The 26,036-nt window shown below is 36.4% G+C and overlaps 1 protein-coding gene across 1 annotated transcript in view; it reads right to left on the bottom strand.

The window, feature by feature from the left end:
* Positions 1–26,036, bottom strand: part of VWA3B (von Willebrand factor A domain containing 3B) — a gene marked incomplete at both ends in the record, with an annotated part of 41,523 nt that overhangs the window by 5,982 nt on the left and 9,505 nt on the right. Inside the window, 12 exons of the mRNA XM_008946568.1 lie at positions 1,563–1,660; positions 2,186–2,323; positions 3,152–3,276; positions 4,087–4,207; positions 11,043–11,262; positions 13,344–13,394; positions 16,245–16,363; positions 20,688–20,844; positions 20,966–21,005; positions 22,109–22,273; positions 23,368–23,543; positions 24,999–25,126. Coding sequence (XP_008944816.1) covers positions 1,563–1,660; positions 2,186–2,323; positions 3,152–3,276; positions 4,087–4,207; positions 11,043–11,262; positions 13,344–13,394; positions 16,245–16,363; positions 20,688–20,844; positions 20,966–21,005; positions 22,109–22,273; positions 23,368–23,543; positions 24,999–25,126 — 1,538 coding nt within the window. The remainder of the gene's footprint in view (positions 1–1,562; positions 1,661–2,185; positions 2,324–3,151; positions 3,277–4,086; positions 4,208–11,042; positions 11,263–13,343; positions 13,395–16,244; positions 16,364–20,687; positions 20,845–20,965; positions 21,006–22,108; positions 22,274–23,367; positions 23,544–24,998; positions 25,127–26,036) is intronic.

Genomic DNA, 26,036 nt, shown 5'->3' with positions numbered 1-26,036 from the left:
TTTGTTAATAATGTACCTCATTTAGAGCACAACTCAATTCAGTGGAGGGGAAAGACATCCACTGATTTTGCTGGGACTCAGCTCAGTTATATACCTGTTTCTTTTCAAATGGTTGTTTGCATTAAGCAGGAAAACATGGTCTTCAGTTTTACTTTTCAGCAAAAGGAGGCTACTGTTGTGTAGATGATCTGGGCTGGAAAAAGGCATGAGTCTATTTCCAGATTCAGAATGCTGCTCAGCAAAGCAGGGGTACTAATTTGTTGATGTGCTGTGGCTGCAAGCTGGCAGAAGACCGAGTTTCAAACTGTGCTGGGAATACTACTAGAAGATGTGTGGGAAACAGAGCTTGAATCAGTGTTGCTTTTTTGTCCCATCGTTCTCAGAGAAACCACTGATCAGGCTGCAACTGGTACCCTTGCCTATCATTTTTTGATGTAATCTTTTAAAATTACAAACTCCTACGATTGCCTTTAAAGGTGGGATTTGTCCTGTTCATGCAACCTCTTGGGAAGAAGTCTCCCATGACATGATCATACACTTCTTTGGCAGCAGTGCCCATGCTATGCTGACATAAACGGAAGAGGAAACCCTTCAGTCTAGAACCCCTAAGGCAGACAGGAGATCCAAAACAAAAGCATATGTTTTCTCATACAAAATGTGAAATTGTGCAGCTCCTTCTGGGAAGAGGCTACGGATGACAAAGGTTTACATGGGTTCAAAAAAGTAACTGCACAAATTTGTGGAAGAAAATTCCACTGAAGCTGTTTAATACAAAGACTCTAGTTCTGCTTCGGAAAATCATCTTTTTTCATCAAAAATTGCTGGAGGTTGGGAATGCATTCTGGAGAAAGAACCCTAGATTACTGTTCTGATCTTATTCTCATTCCTAAGATTTGTTGTTGCTAATGGCCAGAGTGTGTTGGTGCTCTGCAGGTTATCACAATCCGATTATATTTCAAATGGATTAAACTAGAATTTAACACGAGATAAAAAAGTAATCAACAATTACTTGGAACTGCTGCACTTTCAGTGCACACTTCACCCCAGAACGTCACCCCTGCTCTCCATAAGTTGTGCAGAACTTAAGTAGAGGCTCATATTCATCCTACATGCTCTCTCCTCATCATTCCCCAGATTTATGCTTGATAGAAGATTCAGTATCTTACAAGCTACTTATAATTTAATGCATAGCTTTATATCACAATAAATACCTTAAAAGAGAAAATGTCTATAACAAATTGAAACTATGTCTCACCTTTCAGCAATCCTCTAAGAGCTTCCTGGGTCTAAGCTTCAAACTATCACATGTCACCAATGTTACCAAAATGAAAATAGGGCAACAAATTGCCAGATAATAAAATGGTAAGGCAGACAGTTAATGCTCTTCTGATTGACACCCTCCTGGGTCAAATCATTTGGTTGCATGTGTAGAGCAAGCCAGTCCACAACATCTCTAGTTAGAGTACTACTTATGGAAAACTGACAGCACAGTTGAACTCAAAGTGCAATGTTTAAGATTTGTGTAAAAAACTTTTATATTTTTAAGGCTCAAGCATACTCACATCATATAATCCATCATCTGCACCATTTTAATGTACCGACAGGAAAAGTCATACTTCATTTGGCTGATTTTAATAAGCTCACTTCTTACACAGTGTTCCTGCAATAACACCGTCAACATTTATCTAATCAAAATCTAAATCTCAGAAACAATAAATATATATATGCATAAGAAGTCAACTGTTTTAATGTAACTATAATCAGTCTCTAAATAATGAAGAAAAAAGTGCCAAGTACAGAGTACCTTTTCTTAATATGCACTGTGAAAAATGCAGTAAAATTATCATAATGTCTTACAAACTAACAGACATGATTAAATTAATTGAAGACTATACTGACTGTGATAAAACTCCCTATGTTTCTCATTTTAGCAGCATGTAGCTTGTGAAAGCCACCAAATGGATTCTAGAGGAAAGCACAGAGTACGATTTAAGAATAAATTATCCTACAGAATTTTCTTGGTTTATGTCTATTACACGAGCTCTTCATTGAGCCCTGAAATCTGATTGACTTTAGTTAGCTGGAGGCAGGGACTCATTAGCCTAAAAAATTGCGTCTGCCTCATCAAAAATGGAGCAATGGTAACACCACTGCCAAACAGGTACCGTCTTCTAGGTTTACTTACTTTCCTGTTGTTGAACGTCAGAACTGTGTAGAGTTTGTCACCCATCTCCACTCTCCCTGGTGTTGCTATGACAATGGCAGGCACAAAATATTCACTTCCTCTCTGTGTCCTGGTTCTGGCAAACACGTAGTCTCCAGCCTGCATCAGTTTGCAAGAACTGTAACTTGTGAGTTTTGCAAGACATAAAAGGTAAATACTAAGAAATTTTTACACGAATCATCATGTTTGCCATGCTTTAATATGGATCTTTAAAAGAAAGGAAGAACCTGATCCTTGCATGTACCAATCATTCCCAATTTCCACTGAATCAAGAACACGAAGCCCTATGAAATGTATCAGAGCTCAACTAGCAAGCTGGGGTGAATGAAGGAAACTCTCCAACTCTTCATTCCTTTGGACTTTGCACAAATTTATGTTTTTTAAAAGCTTTTAAATGAACCTGGGGAATTTTAGAGAATTCCATATATAAATGACTTATATAAAATGTTTTTAAAAAAATGAACACAGAAGTCATGATTTTCTGTCAAAATCTGCAGCTCTCTAGAGCTGGATGTTCCCCTTAAAGAATACCAGGAACTACCAGATTAAGATTTGCCTTCATTTCAAACAGAGAAAAAAAGTATGTCTCTAGTTTTAAGTGTAATTAAGCAGTTATAAAAATGCTTCTTGTATTCAAATCAGCTGTATCCATTATATTGTTTCTCTTAAAGGTGGGCAAATATTAATGTTTTAGAAATAAAATAATATAGATTTCTAATAAACAAAGGAATAGGAGTACAATGAAAACAAGCTCCAAACAAATGAAAAATAGCACACTGAAAACAGCATGATATTAATATCACTAAAAAACTTTCTTTACAATAAATAGATGTATTTAAATGTGAGGGTTTTTTAAAATCTACCCTTCATTCTCTCTGTGAGCAAATGGAAAAAAAAAATAATCATATGTAAAAGCTAGTTTTTCACCTGCAGATATGGGCATGGCACAGCACCTCCCACAGGCAGAGTGAGCTCCACAGGTACAATACAAGTTTCCCCATTGCTGAAGTCAACAACTGCACAGGTAGAACTGATATTCTTTATCACAGTTCCTAAAAAAAAACATAATAAAACATTCAAATGATTTTTCTTTTATCTCCTGTGGAAATATTTTTTTTATATCCCGTAAGCTGTCACATATCACTGAGGACAAACATGTCTATACTACACATTCTTCATTTTCATTTAGCTAGGGTAAATAGAGAAATTTGAAACTAAAAAAATAAATAAATAAAACCACTAACCTAACATTCTGAATAATTGTTCTTAATAATGCCATTAAAAATAAAAGAAAGAATAGTTTTCAAGCCCAGGTCTGAAATTTGAGTTGATCATGTGTATGATAGTTAACATAATGAAATTATTACCACAGCTAAAAATATATAACTTAAAAACAAAACCAAACCAAACAAAGGTAACACAAAAATAAACACACATACACACATGATTTTTTGTTTTAAAAAAAATGAAACAACAGAACAGTTTTACCTGTCTGAAAACTCCTTGAAAAGGCAGAAGCATTTAGTGAATTCTTTGAACACACGCAAAAGCTCAGCTTTTGCCAAACACTCAAACACCAACATTCAAGGAAGACATCAAAGAGGGATACACTGATACTCTCCAGTACTCAGTTACGTAAAAGGATTTTCTTTGGTACTGTTCCTCTAGAAATGTATCATTACTTTCTAACTTTACAAAATGTATATACTTTCACACACATGATATATATACATTTTCCATGAATATGCACATGTAATATTGTATCTAATTAAGGCAGAAGTAGCTAATTATGACCAAAATGAATGGTTTATCAGTATTAAGAAACTCTAAAAAATATGTAAAATGCGGAGAAAAATATATACCTGGATAATAAAATCCTGTGACATCTGATCTTGCAATCACCTTTTGGCTTTTGTGAGTTACAAATACTTGGCTTTTTTGTTTGTTCTTGGACTTCGGTTTCACAGTTTCTTCCTCAAGTCTCTGTAATTTGACAGCATTATTTTTTCCACAACACCTAAGCCAGTCACCCTCAATCTATCCTTTGGGATTCATTAAAAACGTAGCCAATGTAATGTTATGACCTCTACAGATGTTTCACAGTAAATTTGAATTATTTTAAACATTCAGAATAGTTATCAACAGAGGAAGTGATGTCACAGGAAGAATTAATTGATAAGATAATCTAAGTTTCACTATAAAGTCCTCTTTTACATGGTCATAACGATATCCCCTTTTTCAAGTGTTCAGGCAGAAATTTACCTTGATGAATTATGTCTCTGGCTGCCATTTTCCCAGAAAAAAAGTCTACAAAGTTGTACAATTCATAGTCAAGGATGAGATAAAGAAAAATAAAACTGACTTTGCAGAATAAGTGAAAGTGTTATACACATCCATTTTTTTCCACATGGGTTAATCTTTACAATCTTTTTTTCATTAACATTATCTCACTGTATGTAAAAACTGATTAAAAAAATATAGAATGCAAAAAATGTTTACAAAATCTTGAAGTGTCTGTGAAAGTATAAATTCAAAACTTAAATTTTCAGCAGCTTTAAAATATTCCATCTTAGAAAAATATTATGCCACATTTTCCAGAACTGCCACTGCCCCATCATTCTGCCTTGATAGTTTGGGTTCTTCATACAGTAATTCTGCTCTTTGGGGGACAGCTCCTGAGACTACAGGTTGTGCAACATCCCACAGCCACCCCGAACACTGGAGCTTACTGCTGAATTGCTCATAAATAAGTCTGGAGGACCACACACCAGATGGTGAGAACAGAAACACCAATGGGGTGGGCTCGCTGTGGACCATCTCAACTCCTAGCTGAAGTCAGTGACTGCAATTAGTAGTAGCTGAATGAAAAATACAAAAAGCATGATGGATCTCACGAAACAACTGAGGCAGGAGGCTGTGAGAAATAGTCCAAAGACTCAGAAATCACAAGTGGCTCTATGTAGAAATACACTGTTGGGATTTCTGAACTTCTGTGTCTCTGACTTTACAGTCACCATTACCTTAAAGCCTTTCATAGCTCACATTCACTTTTTATGGAGTCTTGATGTGATTTGCCTCTAAAGTAAATGATATTCCTGAATCCCTCTTTTTCTTGAATGAATAATTTCTTCCCATTCAGGGCATCTGTCTCCCAGGAAGTTTTGAGAGGATCAGAGTATTATGTGGGTATGTCAGAATGTGAAAGAACACTTTACATTTTGCTTTCCTGAGAAAATTAAGAAAACTGATGATACAAAATCATTTACTTTCTAACAATGAAAAGTCTGTAATCTCAGTATTTTTATAAGCACCTTTTAATAATCCTCGGGAATAACACTATAGTTTATATTTACTTCAACAATAGCAAATTATTTCTTGGAATACTCTATTATTTTCTCCATACTGCTCACAACAATGTTTCTAAATATAAATTATCAGCAGGTGCAAAGTTAAGTAAAGCAGTTTCCCCATTAATTTTTAAAACACATTCATTAGCCTACCTTGTAAACAATTTGCAAGCATCCATCTCCTATACAGTTACTTTGCATCATAAAAACACACAGCTCAAACTTCCACAGATCTACACACTGTTCTGAAAAACAACCATTAAGTCACAGACTCCTAAACTCCCCTGTCTGCTAGAGTGTGTATGACCTGCTTCATTGCTGGACCACACTTTTATTCTTAAAAAGATATATTTGATTTTTATGCTTGATTTTCCCTAAGTCAATAATGATGAAAAGGTGGGAGCAATTTTGACTAAAGTCTTTGTTCTTGATTTCACTGTAACTATCACAAACTCTTTTTTCCAATCTTCACATAAAAAACACAACCCTAAAACAATATTATAAAAATAAGCAAAACACACATAAAAAGGACAAAGAGATATTTCAAAAGAGATGTTTGGGGTTTTTTTCTAGTTTACTTTTTTTACCCGTACAGAATATAAATTATATCAACAGTTCTGTTTTTCAAACTCAGTCTAAACCAGAGGCTCTTCTCAGCGCTTAACTGGCTGCTTGAAGTACAACCCAACAACGGCTGATTTGAGTGCAAAGACTTAGAGCTCCACAGGCACAAAACGGTATTTGGGTAAACCATTTACTTAATTCCTCAGGCTCAAAGGGACAGCTGCTGCTGAATATTTATTATCAACTAATTTGTAATGCTTGACTAATAATCTGGGCAACTTCCAGCACTCCTCATTAATCCAAATACCAAATACAGGCGTTCACAATGGAGACGCCGAGTCCTGCAGAATTCAGGTGGCTCAGAAATACTTTCTAAATTCAAATTCACCTCTCCTGCCACACACAGCTTTTAGGTGTTCCATGTGATTGATCCAGACACAGACTGAGTGCCCATTTCTGGGATATCATTCTCCAGCATTTTTATTACAAAAGGGTGCTGTCTAATTCTCACGGATTTTCATCCTGTTGAGCTCTGCTTCTGTTGAAGGCATGCATTAAACCACACGAGGTGAAGGAGACTCTGTTAACCTCTGACAATACCTGCTGCATTTTTTAATACCCTTTCACAGAGATTAGTTTTTGCACTTTCCCACTACAAGTGTGACTGGATAGGAAGACTATCCACAGATCTCCATGTATCTTCGCTCTGATCGTGGCTTTTCACAATCCTGACACCTCCAGAGCAGGGCAGCCACTGCTTTTTCCAGGCTGTCAGTGGCAAAAAGCCCACTTTCTGTAGACCACAGTCCATTTTTATTAAAGAGACTAACTTTTTGTAGCTACAAGCTGTCTGTCCAGCAGGTTACTCCACTGAGGACAAAGGAAAATTTGACCAAACATTTCTAGGCAGTTACAACTTCTTTGCTGTTGCTATTTGAGATGCTTGTTTTCCCTTGTCTCCCTAAAGAGACACAAGAACAAAGGCAAGGGATGCCAAGCAGTTTAAGAAATGTATGAATGCAAAAAAGGTATCAACAGATGGCAACTAATGATCCTTAAACAGTGAGGAAGAATGAGGAGTGTAAGAAATAGGACACCACAAAATAGAAGAAACTGCCAAGGGTGATCCAGAATTTCCATTCTTTCAAAGAATCAAGCCTCAGCTATAAATATTGTATTAGGAATAATTACATCGATTGTATATGAAACACATTTTTCAGAAAGAACAGACTCAAAGAACCACTAGAGGTCCCTTTCCACCCAAATAAAGATGCTTTATGGAACACACTATGCTTGTTAGCTATTTTAAGCTATTTTTATTCACATGGAGACCATTCAGCAGGGTCACAAATAAGTGTAAGTCTTTGCATGTTTCAGTTCATCCCAAGTGAAACATAGCACTTTAAAAAGTATATTCTTGATGAGAGTTAATCATTAACAGTGAAAGCAGCTTTTTTGCTCTGCAAAATCTGAAGTCCATCCATATACAGAAACAGAAATATTTAGTATGAGAGAAAAAGTTCTCCTTCACTCTCAAGGGCCATATTATAACACTGGGGAAATAAGAACTTTACATGAAAGTGTTACAGCCATTACTGGAATGCACCAAGCTGCCCTGGAAGCTATCACACCTGCAGAATAGTAATGCCATGACCCCAGCAGACCTGAGGCTGTCTAATGAGAAGTGGGGTAGGGGACCTTGAACAGTTCCTTTTACTAGGGAACATCATGTTGTAAACAGCTTTATGAATCAGTGAGAAAAAAGAAATCATAAGAAATGATGTTTAAGTGTTATGCCTGACAGTTCAAAATAGAAACCAGATGCAATATTTTAAGTTAAAGCAGTCACTTATTGCAAAAAAATAAATAATACATTCCTCATTTTTAATATCTTTAGGTGAAAGCTGAGTGCCAGCCTGAAGAGGAAGATTTCTGTCAACCCATGCTTTAATCTGTACAGCAAAAGGAACCAAGTAAACGGAGTAAAATACATTCTACAGTTCCCCCTCCAAGGAGGTAATCATCAACGTTCAGTGTTTTGCCTGACAATAACTGTTTGCTCATTTCCCAAAGCATTTACTTCTTGCATCACCAGAGGTCTTCAGTCATCTCGCAGCCCTGTGCAGATGGATTTCTCCTTCACCCTCCTCCAAGGCAGCAGTGCCATACCCCACCTTTCAGAGATATGTGCAAACACAGCAGCCTGAACACAACTCCCGGAGAAGGTCAGAGCACAGAGGGAGGATAACCAGACCATTAATTCAGTTGTAGGCTTAAACAGAAAGCTCTGTAGCAAGGACATCCAAAAAGGATTACTAATTCTTTTAAGAAGTTATGTAGGTAATTAGGAACACTTAAAAGCTAAAAACTAAGGGGGTTTTATTTTTAATTTAGTGGAAAAAAAATATTTAGCAGAAAATTTAGAACTCTGCTTTCTTGAGTAAGCCTCCAGGATAATTGTGATTTTTTTTACCATCTCACAATGATACTTTTCATTCAGTGCCACATCAGCTACTTCCTTGCTGTAATGTCATTCAGCTGGCAGTTTATTTTTTTCTATGCATTTTGTAGACAGACATCCTCGTTTGAAAAAACTCCAACAGCATTTTTAAAAGGCTCCCCATTTTTTTTCCCCACTGTTTTTTCCATCACACAAACAGAACTCTAATTACATCTGCATTTCTGCCTCTCACTCTTACAGCCTTTCAGTTGCAGATTAGCAATTACTGAAGATGGTGCTCTGATTAGGCTCCTAAAGCAGGTTGACTCGGGATAAGTGATTGCACAATGTTAATCACCTCATGTCTGAGAGCACACATTGGCTGTTCCAAGGCAACGTAAAACTGCAGTCAGCGACTGAAACATGAATGTGTTTCTGCTGCCCTTCTATCAGAATATTATATGGCAGAGGTAAATCAATAATCAAAAAAGCTGTATTACCAGAGTAATATTTTCAAACTAATGTAAAATGAATCAAGATCATCTGTTTTTTGATTATATTAAAACATTTGCGAATGTAGTCTTAATGGAAAAAAACCTTCTCAAAACTACAGAAAACTGAATGTGATTCCTTCCATAATCACTTACTTTCATACACATCCTACATCATCATAACATATTCTATTCTATTCTAACACAAATAGTCTTTTATAACTTAAGTCATAGTATGTAAAAGGCCACAGCTCATCATGAAAACTATTGCTGATCTCAGTGAAAAGAGAGGTCTGTCAAGAAACCAAAAGATTTTTGGTGTACTCTGGTAAGCAGAGAATATGGACACCTGGCATAAAAAGTACAGTTGTAAAATCCAATTGCACATTGCCATTCCTTGCTGAGAACTCCCAGTATAGGTTTGTACTGTGCTCATTTGAGTGTCACTTAGGTTACCTCTTCAAAGTGATATGTGTGTGTGTATATATACATACCTGTACATATTGGTATACACAGACATCAGGGCAAAATATAACTATTACGATCATTTGATTATGATTCCCACACAATGAAAGCACAGGACTTCCCCCAGCATCCACTGCAACTAGGCCAACCATATCTTCAAGTTCAAACACTAGTTTCCCTCCCTCAGTGATATAAAACAATGGGCAATAAAAGGAATATATTAATATATGAGCTTTATGATTAATTTTATATTAGTTTTTATTTATCCTTTATTAGAACTCAGAAGTCTGAGAAAATATTTTCTTTCTTATTCACTTCCTAAAAAACTGATTTCAATATTATCATAGTTCTACTCTACCTAGACAGTAGTTCTACAGAGGCAACATCACTCCCAGAGAAGCTGGGAAGCTTTGATGAAGCTTTTAGATTAAAAAAAAAAGACAGCGAATAAGAGAAATGGTCTGTTTTTTTCTGAGGTAAGTTCTTTGAATTCCAGTGTGTCAATAGTGTACACATAAATCCTTCCACTGAGGGAAATTAAATTGCTTTTAAAAACTTAAAAATCTATAATTCATTTCCCTGAGAATTCATACTCACAGCCTGAAGGTAAAACCATTGAGGTAGAATCAATTAATTTTCAAGAATTTTATGAAAGATTGAAAATAATAACAGGAGAACACAACATTGTTATCTAATATATGTTTTCTGACCTTATATATCACCACAGAAAAAGCTAAAATGAAAAGTATGTTCTATCTTTCAGTTGAGCAGCCTAAAATAACTTACTAGCCTTATTTTGATACTTATTGGTTCATGTATTTCCATACCACATTTCACTATCAATAGGATTCCAAACAAAAATCAGAGGTTCATCTGGGGGACATATTTTAATGGAGCGAAGAGAGAGCTCGGGCTCACCAAAAGCAGGTGTCCACTTCAAGATGAGCTCCAGATGCCACTGACTCCATTCACAGCACTAACAGATTAGCCATCTGTTCATGTATGCCTACATTTTATGGTCAGCCAAATTTTAGTGGGCGAGTATGAAGCTGAATCCCACCTCTCCTCTCCATCTTTTCTCTTACAAGAAAGATATAATGGAATATTACAGTGAATTACTCTAACACTACAAGATCTTTTAGTCCTGTTTATCAGATATTAAGCCAACCACAAATCTTGTATCATAATGGTCTTTAACATATCTGGTTTTGCTCTTCCATATATATCTCTGTTGTCGTTGCAAAGGAGATAAAGATAATTTGCTCAGATTTGTTTCCAAGAGGCTCAGTTTCTGTGTCTCTCTAAGATTCAGAAATTCTACTTCCCTGTTCCTTTGAAAAAGTCATTGATAGCTTGCTCTCTTTTTAACTACCTTCCTTCCTCTACCCACTTGTATAGCACTATGCTAAATTCCTACTTTATCAGATATAAGCACAAAACACAATGATCCCAGAAGCACATACTGAAGAGAAATACCTGGGGAGGAAAAAAGATCCCTTCCAGTCTGTTACCTTTTGGTGGTTGCTTATGTGTGATACTGAGCTTTTTTCAGTTTCATTTTTGACAGCTTCCTGAAGATCAGAGGCTTGTTGTAAGTATGTTAATGCTGTCAATATCTCATCTTCTAACAATATTACGTCTTCATAGGAAATTGGCCATCCCAAACTCTCTAAAAGCTCCAGCAAAGCTTCTTTATGCTGCATATACTGGACTGGCCCATCCTCTTTAAATCTTAAAAAAAAGTTTTAAAAAATTAATAATCACAAGTAGCAAAATTTGTAATTTTGGCAGGACTTTACAAAAAGAATCACAAAGTGTAAAGGCAGAATAAAACATTAGATTCATCCAATCTATCTTCTGTGTGCCACAAGTTCTTGTGTTTCATTCAGCTACTGTAGTGGTTAGTTAATCACATCTGGCTTAACCATATCACACAGGAAGACATCAACAGGGAAGTTTGAGTGTCTGAGCACAGATGTCTGGTGCCACTTTAGATGTCCTAGAATATGTGAGGCATCAATAAAGAACTTGCATATATGACTTAGAGATCCCTGGCCCCTCTGGAGCAGCAGCTAGGGTGAAGTGGCAAGCATCTAGACAAGGTAAAACAGTGCCAGACACCTGCTGAGTCCCGATTTGCCACATCAGTCTTGACTGATCACATAAAAAGAAACACCCTCCAGCTGTTTGTTTCTCTGTCAGCCCTGCCCTGTCCAATTTCCCTCAGGGATCAGGAGTTTGCTTCCATGCATGGCTCAGATTATGTCAATGTCCACTAGACTAAAGAACTGGTGAAAACCAAACAGGACCCTCCAAAGTCCAAACCAGGCAGAAATCTTTACATCTCCAACTGGAAGTAACATACTTCTTTTTAGAACTCAAAAAAATAACTATTTAAAGAGCTCTTTTGTGGCTCTTCTCTACAGCTTTGCCAACATTTAAAGAGTCTTAAAACCTAGAACTGAGGAGAGTATTTAAGTGTCTGTTTTACCAACACATATAATCATGGTGATGCCTACCACGTTGCCCTACTCTTTGTCACTGCTTACCTCTGCTCCTCTAGGCACTGCTTTGTATTGAAATTAACCTGACCAATATAGTTATTTACCTAGATATTTTCTCTATTACATTAATCCTTTATTAATTTATAACCAATGGCAAGCTATCTTATCTCCTGATTCTGATCTCTTAAATATTTTTAACTCAGGCATATTACCACTCCTCTAGTAAACCTGGATTTCCCTAGTATCTGAGATAACACTTTAATACACACTAGTGTACTGGAAAGCTCCTCAACCAATTATTTCAGGACTCTGTGACTGAATCAGTGGAGGTTTTTTATTCTTACAGATTCCTAACTTTGAAAGTATGTTGTTGTTCTTTTGTAATACATGAACATCATCATTCAAATTGTAAATTTAGAAGTAGATAAAATATTTCAATTTCTATGTACCAATATTAACAATTTTAGTATGGCCCTCTAGCAACATGTTGTACAATTGCTAGGACTTTTCCCTTGTATACCTAATTAGCCACATGTTAGCAACAATAAAATATTTTGGGTACCATCCTTTCAAATCTCTATACTCTACAACTCATTGTGTATCAACAGACATCTATTTCCTTTTACTTAATTATATGCAGTTCTTTTGTTTAACAGCCTTCACTTCCTCTCTGCACCAGAACGAGGTTTTAGTTCTCCCTATTACTGTGTATTTTTTGCTCATTATATTAAATCTTCTTAAATGCATTCTAGTTCTCATTCCCATTTTTCTTCCTTGGAACATTTCACTCCCATGCAGTTTTCATTAACTGATCTTCACTTTATTCTCCAAAGCAGACAGACACTAACCTCACTGATGTTAATCCAGTTTATACAGCCACTAGTTTTCTAAATCAATATCCAGTAATAAGCTAGTTAAAGTAGTACAAACTTCCAGTGTGATATCCAGTTCCAGCACATGCTGTAAAGGTGTTTATTACCTCTACAATCCAGCCACTGAAGTGCTCTTTACAGGGTAACCTAATGCCAAAGGCAATGAATGACATGCTGCCCTCCCAAGGCCCTGCCACTTGACACTGGTTAAGAACAGAGCGTGTTCATGCAAGTCCTTTCCTTCAAAAATAATAAGCACTGCAAGGGGGTCCAGAACTTAATATTACACCATATCACAGCTGCATTTTTGAAAGGTATAGTTGCAAAGTATTTCAAAACAAAACCAGTTGGTTTCAGATAGAATGATAAAAATGTATCGAATACTTGATACCAGTCTTTCAAAGGTAAGTTAAAAAACCAAAAGGTAATAGCTTACTTGTCTCTTTCCTCCTGAGATAGTGCTCTCCAAATAATTAGGTTTAGGCGCCTATTAAAGAAAGCAAAGCAGTTCTTGAGGGAATGCAGTTCCTTGTGCATTTGATCATCCCAAAACTAGCAAATAAACACAGTTTCTTAAGATATCTGCACTGATTTGTATTCCAAGAGCAATGTATCATCAAATTGCATCCTTATCATTCAACTATGAAATTATCAACTGCTAGAGTAGACGGGAACACAGCATCCTCCATCAAGTAGCAGCATGGCTATTTCAGGGTCATAGAAGGATTAATGGCAATCACTGCTGCTTCCTGTCAAGATTATCTGTGGATGGTTCTCTTCAGCACCAGCAGGTGAAATCAAATAACAAAACAGATTAAATGCCAGTTAAACTAAGCACAGTTCCTCCAATTAAACAGTTGTTTGAGAAAACTGTAGCCTGAAGACACGTGAAGAGCAATGTGAGTTTGTGGGTTTTTTTCCCTGCTAATATAACCATTTGGTTGTGCCATTCAGGTTTCTACTTAATTAAATCCTGGCTATAAAGAAAAAGTACTGACAGGAAAACAGAAGTGATTGTCCCAAAGCAATGCAGTTCTGAGATCTTTTTAAAGCACCACTAAACTTCCGGCTTTTGCTTGTTAGACATAATTTCCAAACTCTTATTAGGTCATCTAGCTTACAGTTTTCTCTATTAACATCTCAAACAATTAAGCCATCACTCAATTGCTTCATTTCACACTATAGAAATAAACCTCTACCTATGATCCTAATTACTGTAATTCCAAGAAAAATTTCCAAACTTCCTTTGGAAATACAAGAACAAATTCATTGTTAGGAAAAATTCGGATTGCAACCATTGGACTTTCAACAGTCTAGCCATATTTACTGGTGCATGTACAAAAAAAGCTCATTAACACCAGATTTTCAGTATGAATTCCTTAATGACTCATATTATCTACTAGGAACCTAACCCTAGCATTTTTTAGAATGTAAATTACTTTGTTCATTCACAATCTGCAGTCTCAGCACGCTCCACTGCCTATTTCATACTTCTAAATGTGCGCACACTCATAATGAACTCATTTGTAAAAGCTTCTGGCTATACAAGATCATACACATTTTGAAGCTTTCAGCATTTTTCTCCTTCAATACTGTGTATTCTTTGCCAGAGCACAAAGTTTCTGCCCTCTCCACTTTTCTCTCTCTACATCTGATGCTAAGGTCAGCCTATGTATAGGGAAAATATTGTCATGCTTGCTTCTGTTCTTGAAATCTGTGTGCCCTGATGTATTGTCTCATATACAGATGTACAATAAATTCGTGACCAACCACTATTCACAAAGCTGAACTGCAGCCTCTGCAAATTCAATTATTGGAAAAGTAGTGTGGCATTTAGAGCAAAATAAATTTGACTGGGTTGCTGTTTCACAAGTAGAGGAAAAGCAATGGGGACTCTTTTTCACATCGTCAGTTCTAAGGCTCTTCAGGCAGATCTCTCTCCTCTACATCTTTTTCACAGAAGCAGGGAACCAATCCTGCTATTGTGAATACACTGATTCATTGACCTCGGTGAGCAGATGTAAGTAAACAGTACTCCCAATCATCAAAGTTTTAGGGAGACTGTGCAAATGCTGTCAGCAAAAGACCACCAGAGTTTAAACAGAAAACAATTTTGTTTCCCACAAAACTGAAGTCAATAAAGGTACAATATGAAATGGTATGGCACAGCAATGAAAAAACTGATTTTTTTCAGAAGTCACTATCAAAAATATGCCACTTAACTCTTCTGTCAAAATGAGTGACAAAAGCAGATTTCTACGAGTTCTTCAGCAGCTTGATAGCAACAGTATTGTCTCAGTGAAAGAGCACACAAACCCAATAGATTTTTATTCACTGAATACCATTAATATTAAACACAGCAAGCTGCATTCACAAATCACAATTCTTCGTTTTTACCAGAAAAGATGGACACATTTAGAAATAGAAAATGGGAACAAAAAGCAGAGCTAGCACTCGCTTTAAAAAGGACTGGTGTGATCACAGAGCTACAGATGTAAAATATACCTTAAAGGGTCTCAGTGGAATTCAAAACCCAAAGACTAACCACTTGTCATCAAGCACTTTTTTGCTATATAAAATAATCACATCTGTAAATGTTATTATTGTACAGCCTGGAGAAGTTATCTTACTTATTAAAACAATTCTAGATACAGCTGTCATAAGCTTACTGAATGACAGTAGTAGTCAAATAACTGCATTACTTCAAAAAAGGGCACAAAGTTAGATTAAGGAAATAAATACCTTAAAGATGTCTTGGCTCTTTTTACTTCTGACCTACTTTTACCAATATTTAATTAATAAGCACAACAAATATCTCTCTTAAAAACAAACAAACAAACAAACAAAAACAACAAACCCCCAATTGTCAGTATCTTGTAGGTGCCTCAGTTATATTCTTGCATCCATAGTTAGGTGCTAGGCAGCTAGCAGCAAAAAGCAGGCCACTAATTTACATGCCAGTCTATGGATTTAGGAGATTAATTTTAAGTTAAAAGTCTGGCTAGCAGTCTGTGTCTTTCGGGGAGATTCCCGCTCAGGGATCATTTGTTTGAAGTTTATTTCCAGAAAAACAATTTTTTTTTTTGGTCATTGAACAAACATAATAAGAGCAACATGTTATTTATAATCTCCTTGACTATTAACTGCTTTTCCATTATGCATTATCTTTCATTATTTTAAAAGAAAATAAACACTTCCTCTACAGATTGATGGTGGATTAAAGTATGTCCATGTGCTGAATTACCACTATTAAGGAAAGTATTTCTGAGCAAATACCCACTACATAAGAAAAATCTGAAGACTGCAAACATGATACATTTCCAAAGACTAGACTTGCCTTTCATAGGATTTAATTGCTTGTTCCAGCTTCTCTTTATAAGCATCAAGATTCACTGCCTGAGGATTAATTAGAGTGATCTGCTTCTTGTCGTTGCTAACATGGGCCAACGGCAATATCTATTACACAACAAAAGACAGACTTCATTTATCATACAACATTTCCTCCACCAGAATAACTGAATGCCCATGAGTCCACGTCACAGGATCAGAAGAGCCAGAAAGAACACTGAAAGGCTGCAGAAAGAAAGACCTGAGCACCCATAAGAAATGTCAGAATTAAGACATAGTTTCCAGCCTGTTAATGAAATCTTTTGAAATGACACAATCCCTTTATGCAGAAGTTGCAAATTAAGATTCATAAGTAGCAGTTAATTCTAACTAAATCAGTGCTGTCAAACAACTCTCTCTAATAATTGAAGGGTTGGTCAGAAGGGAGACAAGCCTAGATAATGATAATGACCATTCCAGTTTGTATTGCTTTAAAACAATGCCCTCATACCTACTAGCATCTAATTCCAGAATACAGGTGCCATAGTTACTTATTTATGTATATTTAATATGCTTGTTCTGTAGGACAGGATTTTCTAAGGAATTAGAGTACTAATGATGGACAGAGACATTTTTCACCATCACACTGATCACCAGAGTGTGAACAAGGCAGCTATTGCTCACTGAAACTAGTCTTAATTAACTACAATAAGGCATAGGAATCCAACCAGGTTGGTCAGAATCTGGAACTTTGATACCTTTCAAATCTTATAATACAGCTTCTAAGTCAGTCAACCTCATTATAAAACAGCAAGTCATACACTTACAAGTAGATCTTCAAAAAGCAGAGAAAAGGATAGAAAGGGATAACAGTGAGGAGGAAAGATGCCTTCCCATCTTTCAGTCTGCAGTCTCACCATCCTTCAACTTCTTAAATTGCTCAGCAGTTCATATAAGAAAAGTTACCTTCTATATCAATGTCCTGATGATGGTGATGATTATAAAAATCCATGAAAAAATGGAGAAGACAGAGACCGTTAGTGTCACCCTCCAAAACTGTCTACAACACATATGGTTGAGTGGGAATTTTCTCCAAGTGCCTGTCTGAGACCAGGATATAAATGACAAAAAGATGCATGAGGTTCAGTTTAATAAAACTAAAACCCCTCTTGAGGGAATAAGACAAGCCATCAGGGAAAAAAAAAAAAAAAAAAACCACAAAAAAAACACCTTCTTTTTTACTGATGTTTTACTTGTGTTTGAATCATCACAGCCTGCCTGGATTCCAAATTACTGCTGTGTGAACATCTTCTCAGGATCAGTGTTGTGATTTTTTATGCCCTTCTCTTTCTAAGGACATCTTTTCTCTAATCAATAAATCTGTGTCACATCAATGCCAGACCACATCAAAGCTCCTAATATTACATTAATCTTAAGATCACTTAGAAGCTAAAGTTCATGTGAACATGTCAGTGAAACACCTTGCCAGAGACAGATGAGGTAAATCTCTGCCCGGAACTGTGAGCTGTGAAACCTGGCTACCTGTCATTTGCAGGTGCAGTTAGAAAGCTGAAAGGCAAGGAACTGAGAAGATCTCTCTTCCAGTTCCATAGTGCCTCAGTTGTTGTCTGCTACATTACTGAAACCAAGTTAATAAAAGTTCAGCTGGGCTTCACCATGTAGAAGTCCTCTCCTGCATTCCCTTACAATTTCCCAGAGTAACTCCAAGTACAAACAGCATCATTTGCAAAATGATTATTTAATAGTTTATAAAACACTTTGAATAGAATATGAGGGGCAAACATAAACATATGATTACAGTATTGAAAAGTAAAACCAGAACAGAATGTGTTCTTAGCAAATAGTACACTTGAAATATTATGCATAATTTGAAAGCAATGAGAACTGCTCATGAAGCCAAGTGAAATTTGACAGACTCAGCTGAAAGAAATCACGGGGAAGCTTTTAGAGTGCCAAAATGTTTTGTCATTCTTTATATTAAATACTTGAACTTTCATATCAAAATAATTCTCGCTTCAAATTGGCTTTTATTTCAAAACCAAACTTGCAAAATTTTAAAGACAAAATCAAAGCACAGTAACCTTAGAAAAGTCTTTCTTGGTTCAGACCAAAGAAAGATGTTTTTGTTGGCTGAATCTGAAGCTGATTCTTTTCAGCAATGCACTGAGTCAAAGCTCCATGACTTGCAAAGCCATACTTAAGATGCTGCAATCTGCAACAGATACTCACATGATTCTGTGGGGCAGGTTTGCTGCAGAGTTAGAACAGCATAATTTTGAAAAGCCCCCAGGCCATTTATTTGTTTCTGGATATGAATCTGATGGGTAATTTAATGAATTAACCTCTCTGAAATAATTCAGGTGAAACTGACAGGTCACACAGAACTCAAAGCAACAGGTCAGTGTCTAGTTAATGAACAGTTGTCATGGAAACCTTTTGCTCCCTGCATCACCAAGGTGAGAAAACTGTCCATAGTTACACCTAGCAGCAGTTACTCCTGCTAGCAAGGGCCCAAAAGAAAAATTATACTATTCCCAGAAAAGCAAACAAGGTTGTCTACATTCCACATCAAGAAAACTAAGGTCTCAGAAGAAAGAATGAAAATACGTCTGTACATTTCTTATCTTCAATGAAATCTTCTTATGTACCAGAATAATCAAGATTCTTAATTTGTTAATGTTTCCTGTTCATCCTCTAAGTCTAGTCTCAGAATCTATTTTCTGCTTTTCCTTGATATGCTGGCATGAAGCTTGAGGGAGAATGGCTTCCATAGCTCATAAATTCCTCATGTGCAGCCCCCAACCTATTTCTTCCTTTCTGTATCTGATTCAGATCCAGAGAAATCCATGCCTCTACACACAGAAAAATAATTCTCCACTGTTTGAGAAACTGAAGTGTCTCTATAAAACTAATGAGCATTAGCAAGTATCAAAAAGTGGTAAAAATGGCATATTATTTTGTGTTGATATCCCTGAATCTAAAGAAAGCCCACAGATGACTGTTTGGATTCTGTAGAGCAGCCGTTCATTCTAAGAACACTGAACTTCATTCAGCCCTGAACTAGGCTACCCTGAGCTCCCATGAACTGCCATTAAAAACCACCTGTATGTAGCACTTGCTGAATCTATTTTCAAAGACTGTTGTTTTACAGAGCAGTGTTTTTGCAAATTGCACTTCAAACGCAATTCAAGATTCTCTGGAAAGGAGTCAGAGGAGTCTTCATTTGGAAACGTGTGAGAAAGAGCTTTATGTAGTAAGGGTATGCAGAAGATGGGAAGTTACTGCTTTGAAATCAGATGTACGAGTTACATGAAAGTCACAATGTCTTTTATTGGACATTTCCCATACAGTAGATTGTTTTGTACAGTTTTTTAATCATTGGGAGTCTAATTTTTTGGAAAAAAAAAATTTGTATTTTACATCTGAGGTGTTAAAATGTATAGAAAGCATTAAAGGATACACAAGAAGCTATCTTGTTATTGCATACCAAAAGAACCTCACACTTAAAAAAAATCCTTAGAGATCTTGGTTTTAACTTGGGTTTACTAGAACAGAGTATCTAGTTTTCCTTCCACAATCTGCATGCTATAGCAAAAATCCCCATTCCTAAATTTAAAAAACAAACACAAACTCTGAAATTTACCAATGTATAAATTTGCTATAAATATTTTATTTAGCTCTGTATCACATCCTGTTACAAAACTCTTGCTCACCTCTTGTTATGTAAACAGATGCTTTTTAGATTTTTCTTTGAGTATTGTTTAAAGAAACATTTTTTACTAGTTAAAATGAGCTGCAACAGATTCACAGGACTTTCACAGGACGCATCACACAAGAAGAATGGAAGCAACTCACCACAAAACAGTTTTCCTTTAGGTGGAATGGCAACTAGAGCTTCATGATACACAATTCGCTGTGAATTTTGCACAATCTCACAACTGCCTACACATAGAATTAAATTTTCATTACTGAATTCCAAAACTGTTCAAAAGGTCTGAAAGGACACACGTAAACCTTGAGAATGCACAAGTCTACTAACTGTGCACCTGCACAGCTTTCCACATGAATTTATGGACCTGAAATACATACTCAAGTGAATTAATATGTACCAGTAGAGGCTGTGGTGATCGAGAAATTGCTGAACACCTGATGGCTGCACACTGCCATCAACTGGTAACTGTGATAGAAAAATGCATAGCTCTAAAACTTAAGGGTAAAGTCTGCAAGAAACACTACTGGCTATCAGTTTTATCTTCTTATGGATGCATGAATGAACAGACATTCAGATATGCCCTATAGACTTAGTGCACATCATCTATCTACAGTAAGTATTAGAGACTGCACTTATAATATTTATAGAAATTAATTCAAAAAAACTTTTGAAAACATTACCAAGTCCTATGTTTGCTCTGAAACAGTGTAAAAGTTTTACCTCATCAAATACTTTAGAAGCTACATGCTTGTCCAGAACTGGGATGTATTTGGTACTGTGAGGGACAGCTGTAGGAGCTAAGGCATCCATGATGGTGAGTCGCCTTGCAACCAAGCCGTGGGTCTTTAACCAAAGAGCAGAAGAGATATCCAGAGAACTAGAAAAACAGAGACTTTAAGATCCAGCACAAGGTAGAAACACATTTCAAAAGTCTGAAATTCATGAAGAAAAATTTAAACTATAATTTTTGTGATGTATCTATATATGCACACACATACCTTTTAGATGTCCTGTTCACAGCTTTCTGCATTTTCAGATCTAAGATAAAACATTTTCATTTCATTATCTCACAGGCTTTGTGCACATAGAAGTATACATAAACAAGCTGACATAACATAAAAGTGTTATATTTTTATTTGAGCCTACTAGCAGTAACACAAAAACTACACAATAATGTCTCTTTCAATTGTTAAATTAATCAATGACAATTATGTTTCTTGTGTTTCTTGGTGCTTGAACAATAGTAACTGTTACTATATGCCTCATGAGCCCTAATTAATGAATGAGAAAATTTATAAAATAGGTCAGGCATAGCACAGTGTAAAAAAATTTTGAACTTTGTATGTATTTATTTTTTATAACCCAAGTGGAAATATTCATCAGTTATTCTGCAGTTCAAGATGTGATACCAAGTACTATCACAAGTGAGATGGCCAGGCGTGGCTAATTGAGGGTATGCTGCTATGGAAATCTACAGAAAAGGTATATAGACAACTAAAAATAAGATGCTAAAATTGTAAAAAAGTATCTTTAAGTATTATAGGTGAGGGTTTTGAACAACTTAGAGGACCTATCATAAAGTTCAGAGTTGCACGAATTACTGAAATTAAAACTCTCTGGATGCATATCCAAGCTCCATTGGAAATATTTTTGCCTCTACATATGTGCCTGTTCCAGAGAGCATGTTTATTGCAAGTCTAAGCATATTAATGAATACAACCTACTTTCACATCAATACTACAGAAATGGAACCCCCACTCTCACCTTTAACCTCAGCACTGGACAAAACTACAAATTACCATATCACAACAAACTATTACTGTGTAACAAGATTCTCAAAATCTATATATCCTGTTGATAAGAAACCAACTGTGATGTCTTTTCAGCAGCTTAAGGCATTGCTGTGTTAGAGCTGCTGCATCCTGTGGACATAACTAAGTTGATGTAAACTATATAGTCTGGGCACTGGCAGGAGTCCAGCCACAGCTGTAAGGACCTTGTCACAACATTCTCCTGCATGTCCAGCTCTCTGCATCTCTGCTGCCTTCCAGCCCTTTGTACTGCAGGACTGCACAGTTTTATCTCAAGTGAGATCCCATTAGTTAGAAATGCAGCAGGAGAAATGTTATTGTCTGCTCTGCCCAGAGCTTCCTGTTCCAGCAACTTGCCTTTGGTAACAGTTGTGCATTTCACATTCTTTTTGACAGAAGAGCTCTTTTTTTCAGGAGATGTACCTTCCTCTGGCCTTTCCTCTCTATATTTCACACTATGGCTCTGGATTCTCAGCAGACTTGTCTTCGTTTGCTCTGCAGGTGTAGAAAGGGAAAGAAAGGATGAGCTAACTTACTGCTCAAACACCTGCCTGGGATTACTGCGTTCCTCTTTGGTATCCACTACCAGTTTCAAAGGGAGTGCCTACACAAGCCCTAACACACAAAATTACTTCAGCACTAATTTGTACTTTCCCAAGGATGAAAACTTCTTTCACAACAGCTGGGTACACTTGCTTTCAGACTGCCTACAAAAGATACTTCAAAAAGAAATGTAGTGTTACAGCTGTAATAAGGAGAAATATCATAGAATCATAGAATCATTTAGGTTGGAAGGGACCTCCAAGATCATCAAGTCCAACCACCGAGCCACCAGGGCTCCAAAGTCCTCTGCCAAAACAGATCAGAATCTGTCAGGGTTGGAAGGGACCACAAGGATCCCCCAGTTCCAACCCCTCTGCCATGAGCAGGGACACCTCCCACTAGATCAGGCTGCCCAGAGCCTCATCCAGCCTGGCCTTAAAGACCCCCAGGGATGGGGCCTCAACCACCACCCTGGGCAACCCATTCCAGGGTCTCACCACTCTCATGGGGAAGAACTTCTTCCTCACATCCAGCCTGAATCTGCCCACATCCAGCTTTGCCCCATTCCCTCTAGTTCTGTTGTTACTTGAGATCCTAAAAAGTCCCTCCCCAGCTTTCTTGTAGGCCCCCCTAAGATACTGGAAGGCCACAATAAGGTAGTTTAAGTAAAGCTGTAACTTGTGAAATTTGGATCAGCTCTTCTTTCCTGCCACTGATGTGTTTATCTAGAATAAAAAGAGACAGGGTTTTAATATCTACTGTTAAAATAACTGTTCACAGAGCTTTCTAAATATTCTGTCAAAACAGCTGATTTTTCATTGCAGGGCCTGTGATGGAGCATAAATAAGCAGACTGTTTGGGTTGAATGAGAAAGACGCCTGGAAAATAAAATTTAAGAGAAGTTAGAATTTCAGAAAAATTATTATTTCAGTCATCAAAGGTGTCATTTATTCCTACAACGAGGGATGCTTTTTGCTATTTTTAACAGAATTTTTTCAAGTTAGCAAACAAAATCTGCTAGAAACTACAGCTCATTTTAGTCTTACCTGCATATAAGGCTTTCTTCCTTCGGGCTGGACTGCCAGCAGTGATTTGCCCAATTTGCTGACCTGGTGCTGGTGCTGGCTCTCCTGCAGCACAGCACGGCCTAGAGCTAAGACTAGTACTCAGCTCTTCAACTTGCTTGGTTACAGAAGTCACAGTATGTGTCTGCTTGTCATTACTATTTATAAGTGACCAAAAAAAAAGAAACAAGCAAGAAGTTACTTCAAACATCTAACACTGGTTTAAAAACCGCTAAGCTGAAGTTTTCTTGTAATTTAAATACTCATTTCTAATGCTTCTAAAAGTGCAAAATATTTTCTATATTATCCTAGTCTGCATTTCAAAGAGGAGTTCAAAGGAGATTAAAATATTCTTAGCTTTTAAAGCTATTTAAAAGTAATTTCTTAGTCTAAAAGATGTTTGTTATTTTTAAGGAACACCCTCGTATATTTTTAATCAGGTCAGGATGTTCTGTAATAGCCACTTTGAATCCTGAGGGAAGAGTTAACCTACCATCAGCAGCGAAAATAACTGACACACACACACATATATATATATATCTATGTCCCAAAATGAAATATACAAATTCTGAAATAATCACTTATCTACATTTATATACCAGACATCCTACTTGCCCTTCCACACATAAGCAATCATTCCACGGCACTCTCCACTTTTAAATTATTTTACTTTATTTTTAATAGCTTTATTTTAACTTACTGTTCTTAATAGATTTCTATCTTAAAAATATGATTTTTTTTAAATATATTTTTTTGCTTTTGAACTATTACTGCACAGACAAATAAGGCACCAAGCAAGCTATTTTTTTATTAAGGCTGTGTTCTTATGGAGATTACAAGTAACTTCATGTCTGAAGTCAGGTCTGTGTTTGTTCCTCAAACAGAAACCCAGTATGATCAGACATGCCAAGAACTTTTCCACAGGGGCTCAGGAGTCTGCCTTCGGTGTGCTGTGGAACAACCTTTCTTTCAACAGTCATTCTTGGCACCATAAGATTTTCAACATGTTTTTCAACTGATGATGAACATGAAACTATACTTAGTAATGAGATTACTTGTCTTTTGATAAAAAGCAAGGATAAATATGCAATGAAAAGACACAAGTTGTAAAACAAAAAATGTGAAAAGAAGTAAGTTGAATTTCATTCATGGTGTTTGTAATCTTTTAAAGAAATTAATTTCTATGTAATTTATGTTTCAATCAGCATATTCCCGTGAGTGGCAATTTAGTCATGAAGTACCAAGCCATCTCTACCTACAGAACAAGAATTTTTCATTAATCCTCCAGGTCAGAGGGAGCAAACTTTACCATGTGCTGGAGACAGAAATATTTGCTTTAATTATTCCTAATTTGCTTTGATTGTTTTTGATCTAATCATTCATAATAATTTGAGACCACTGAGATATTTGAAATTATTTTGTTTCAGGCATAACAGTATCAGCGCATTTTCCCAGATTTTTCTTTTCTGTTACCTGTAACTATTTAAAAAAAAAACAAAACTGTTATTTTAAAAGCGAATGTCATAGGTTAAAAATGCAAGACAACAAAAAAGGAGAAATGTAACAGATAGCTCCTATCTTTTATCAACATAATAAACAGTATGAGGACATACTTATTCTCTGGATCATTTTCTCCATTATAGCAATCCATCATCAGACACTTGGCGTGAAAGGTTTTCATTGTCTCTAGGTCTTTTTCTCCTTGTTCAATCTCTTTTCTCAAAAAATCTATGTCTTCACTCTAACACAAAGAAAATTAATTGTTTTATTAGAGTTACTCCTAAACATGTTTCACTTCTGAAATGAAATTACGGAAGTTCTTATACTAACTTTGAATAATGACTCAGTTAGGACAGCTGCAAAATTTTATATACTTTTTCAGGTAGTCTCTTGTGCTTGGCCTTTCATATTATTCTTCCTTTTTAGGAAAAGGATAAGCTTTCCCTAACAAACCAGTTTCCCCTGGAGATATGAAGAGCCATATTTCTGAGTAATGTAATGTCAGTATTTCCCCTCATTCTAAGCAAGCAAGCAAGCAGATATGTAAATAACTGTCTTGTCATTCTACAGATCACAGCTGTATCACATACTGCCACTGAAAAATGGGAAGTGAAAAAAATGCTCCTCAAGTAAACATTAGAACAAACTGGGAATCATTTGGACTACTGGAGGAAACAGGAAGGAAATACCATTTATGATCCCTTTACAACTCCCACAGAGCCAGAAGTCTGGAGGTGGACAACACAGACTCTGGACTTCTACTTTCCAACATGCCCAGTGTCCCACAGTGGATCCACATCAGCAGAATCACCACAATGGCCCACTGCTCTCTCCAATCTATCTCTCAAGAGATGGAGTATTTTCAGATCTTCCTTCTAATTGGTGTCTTCAAAGTTCTAAATTCCCTGTTACTCTCTTGTTCCTGGCTGTTCTCATTGTTCCACTACCACTGTTTCTAAAATTTGTGGATCTAATTAACTGAGTGTTAACTTTAATTAAAAACAAGAATATGCTTTAAATGGATGTTTGTGTTAGTCTATTCAGAAATTTCCTATTGGGGATTGTTAGGTTGAGCTGATTAGTCACACTTGATAGATTGCTGCTATTCTAGTCATTTCACTCATTATACATCTCTCCCCAGTGGGAGAGAT

Source organism: Merops nubicus, unplaced genomic scaffold (genome assembly GCF_000691845.1).
Source record: "Merops nubicus isolate BGI_N331 unplaced genomic scaffold, ASM69184v1 scaffold20190, whole genome shotgun sequence".
NCBI classification, from domain to species: Eukaryota; Metazoa; Chordata; class Aves; order Coraciiformes; family Meropidae; genus Merops; species Merops nubicus.
This window is presented reverse-complemented; position numbering and strand designations above follow the sequence as displayed.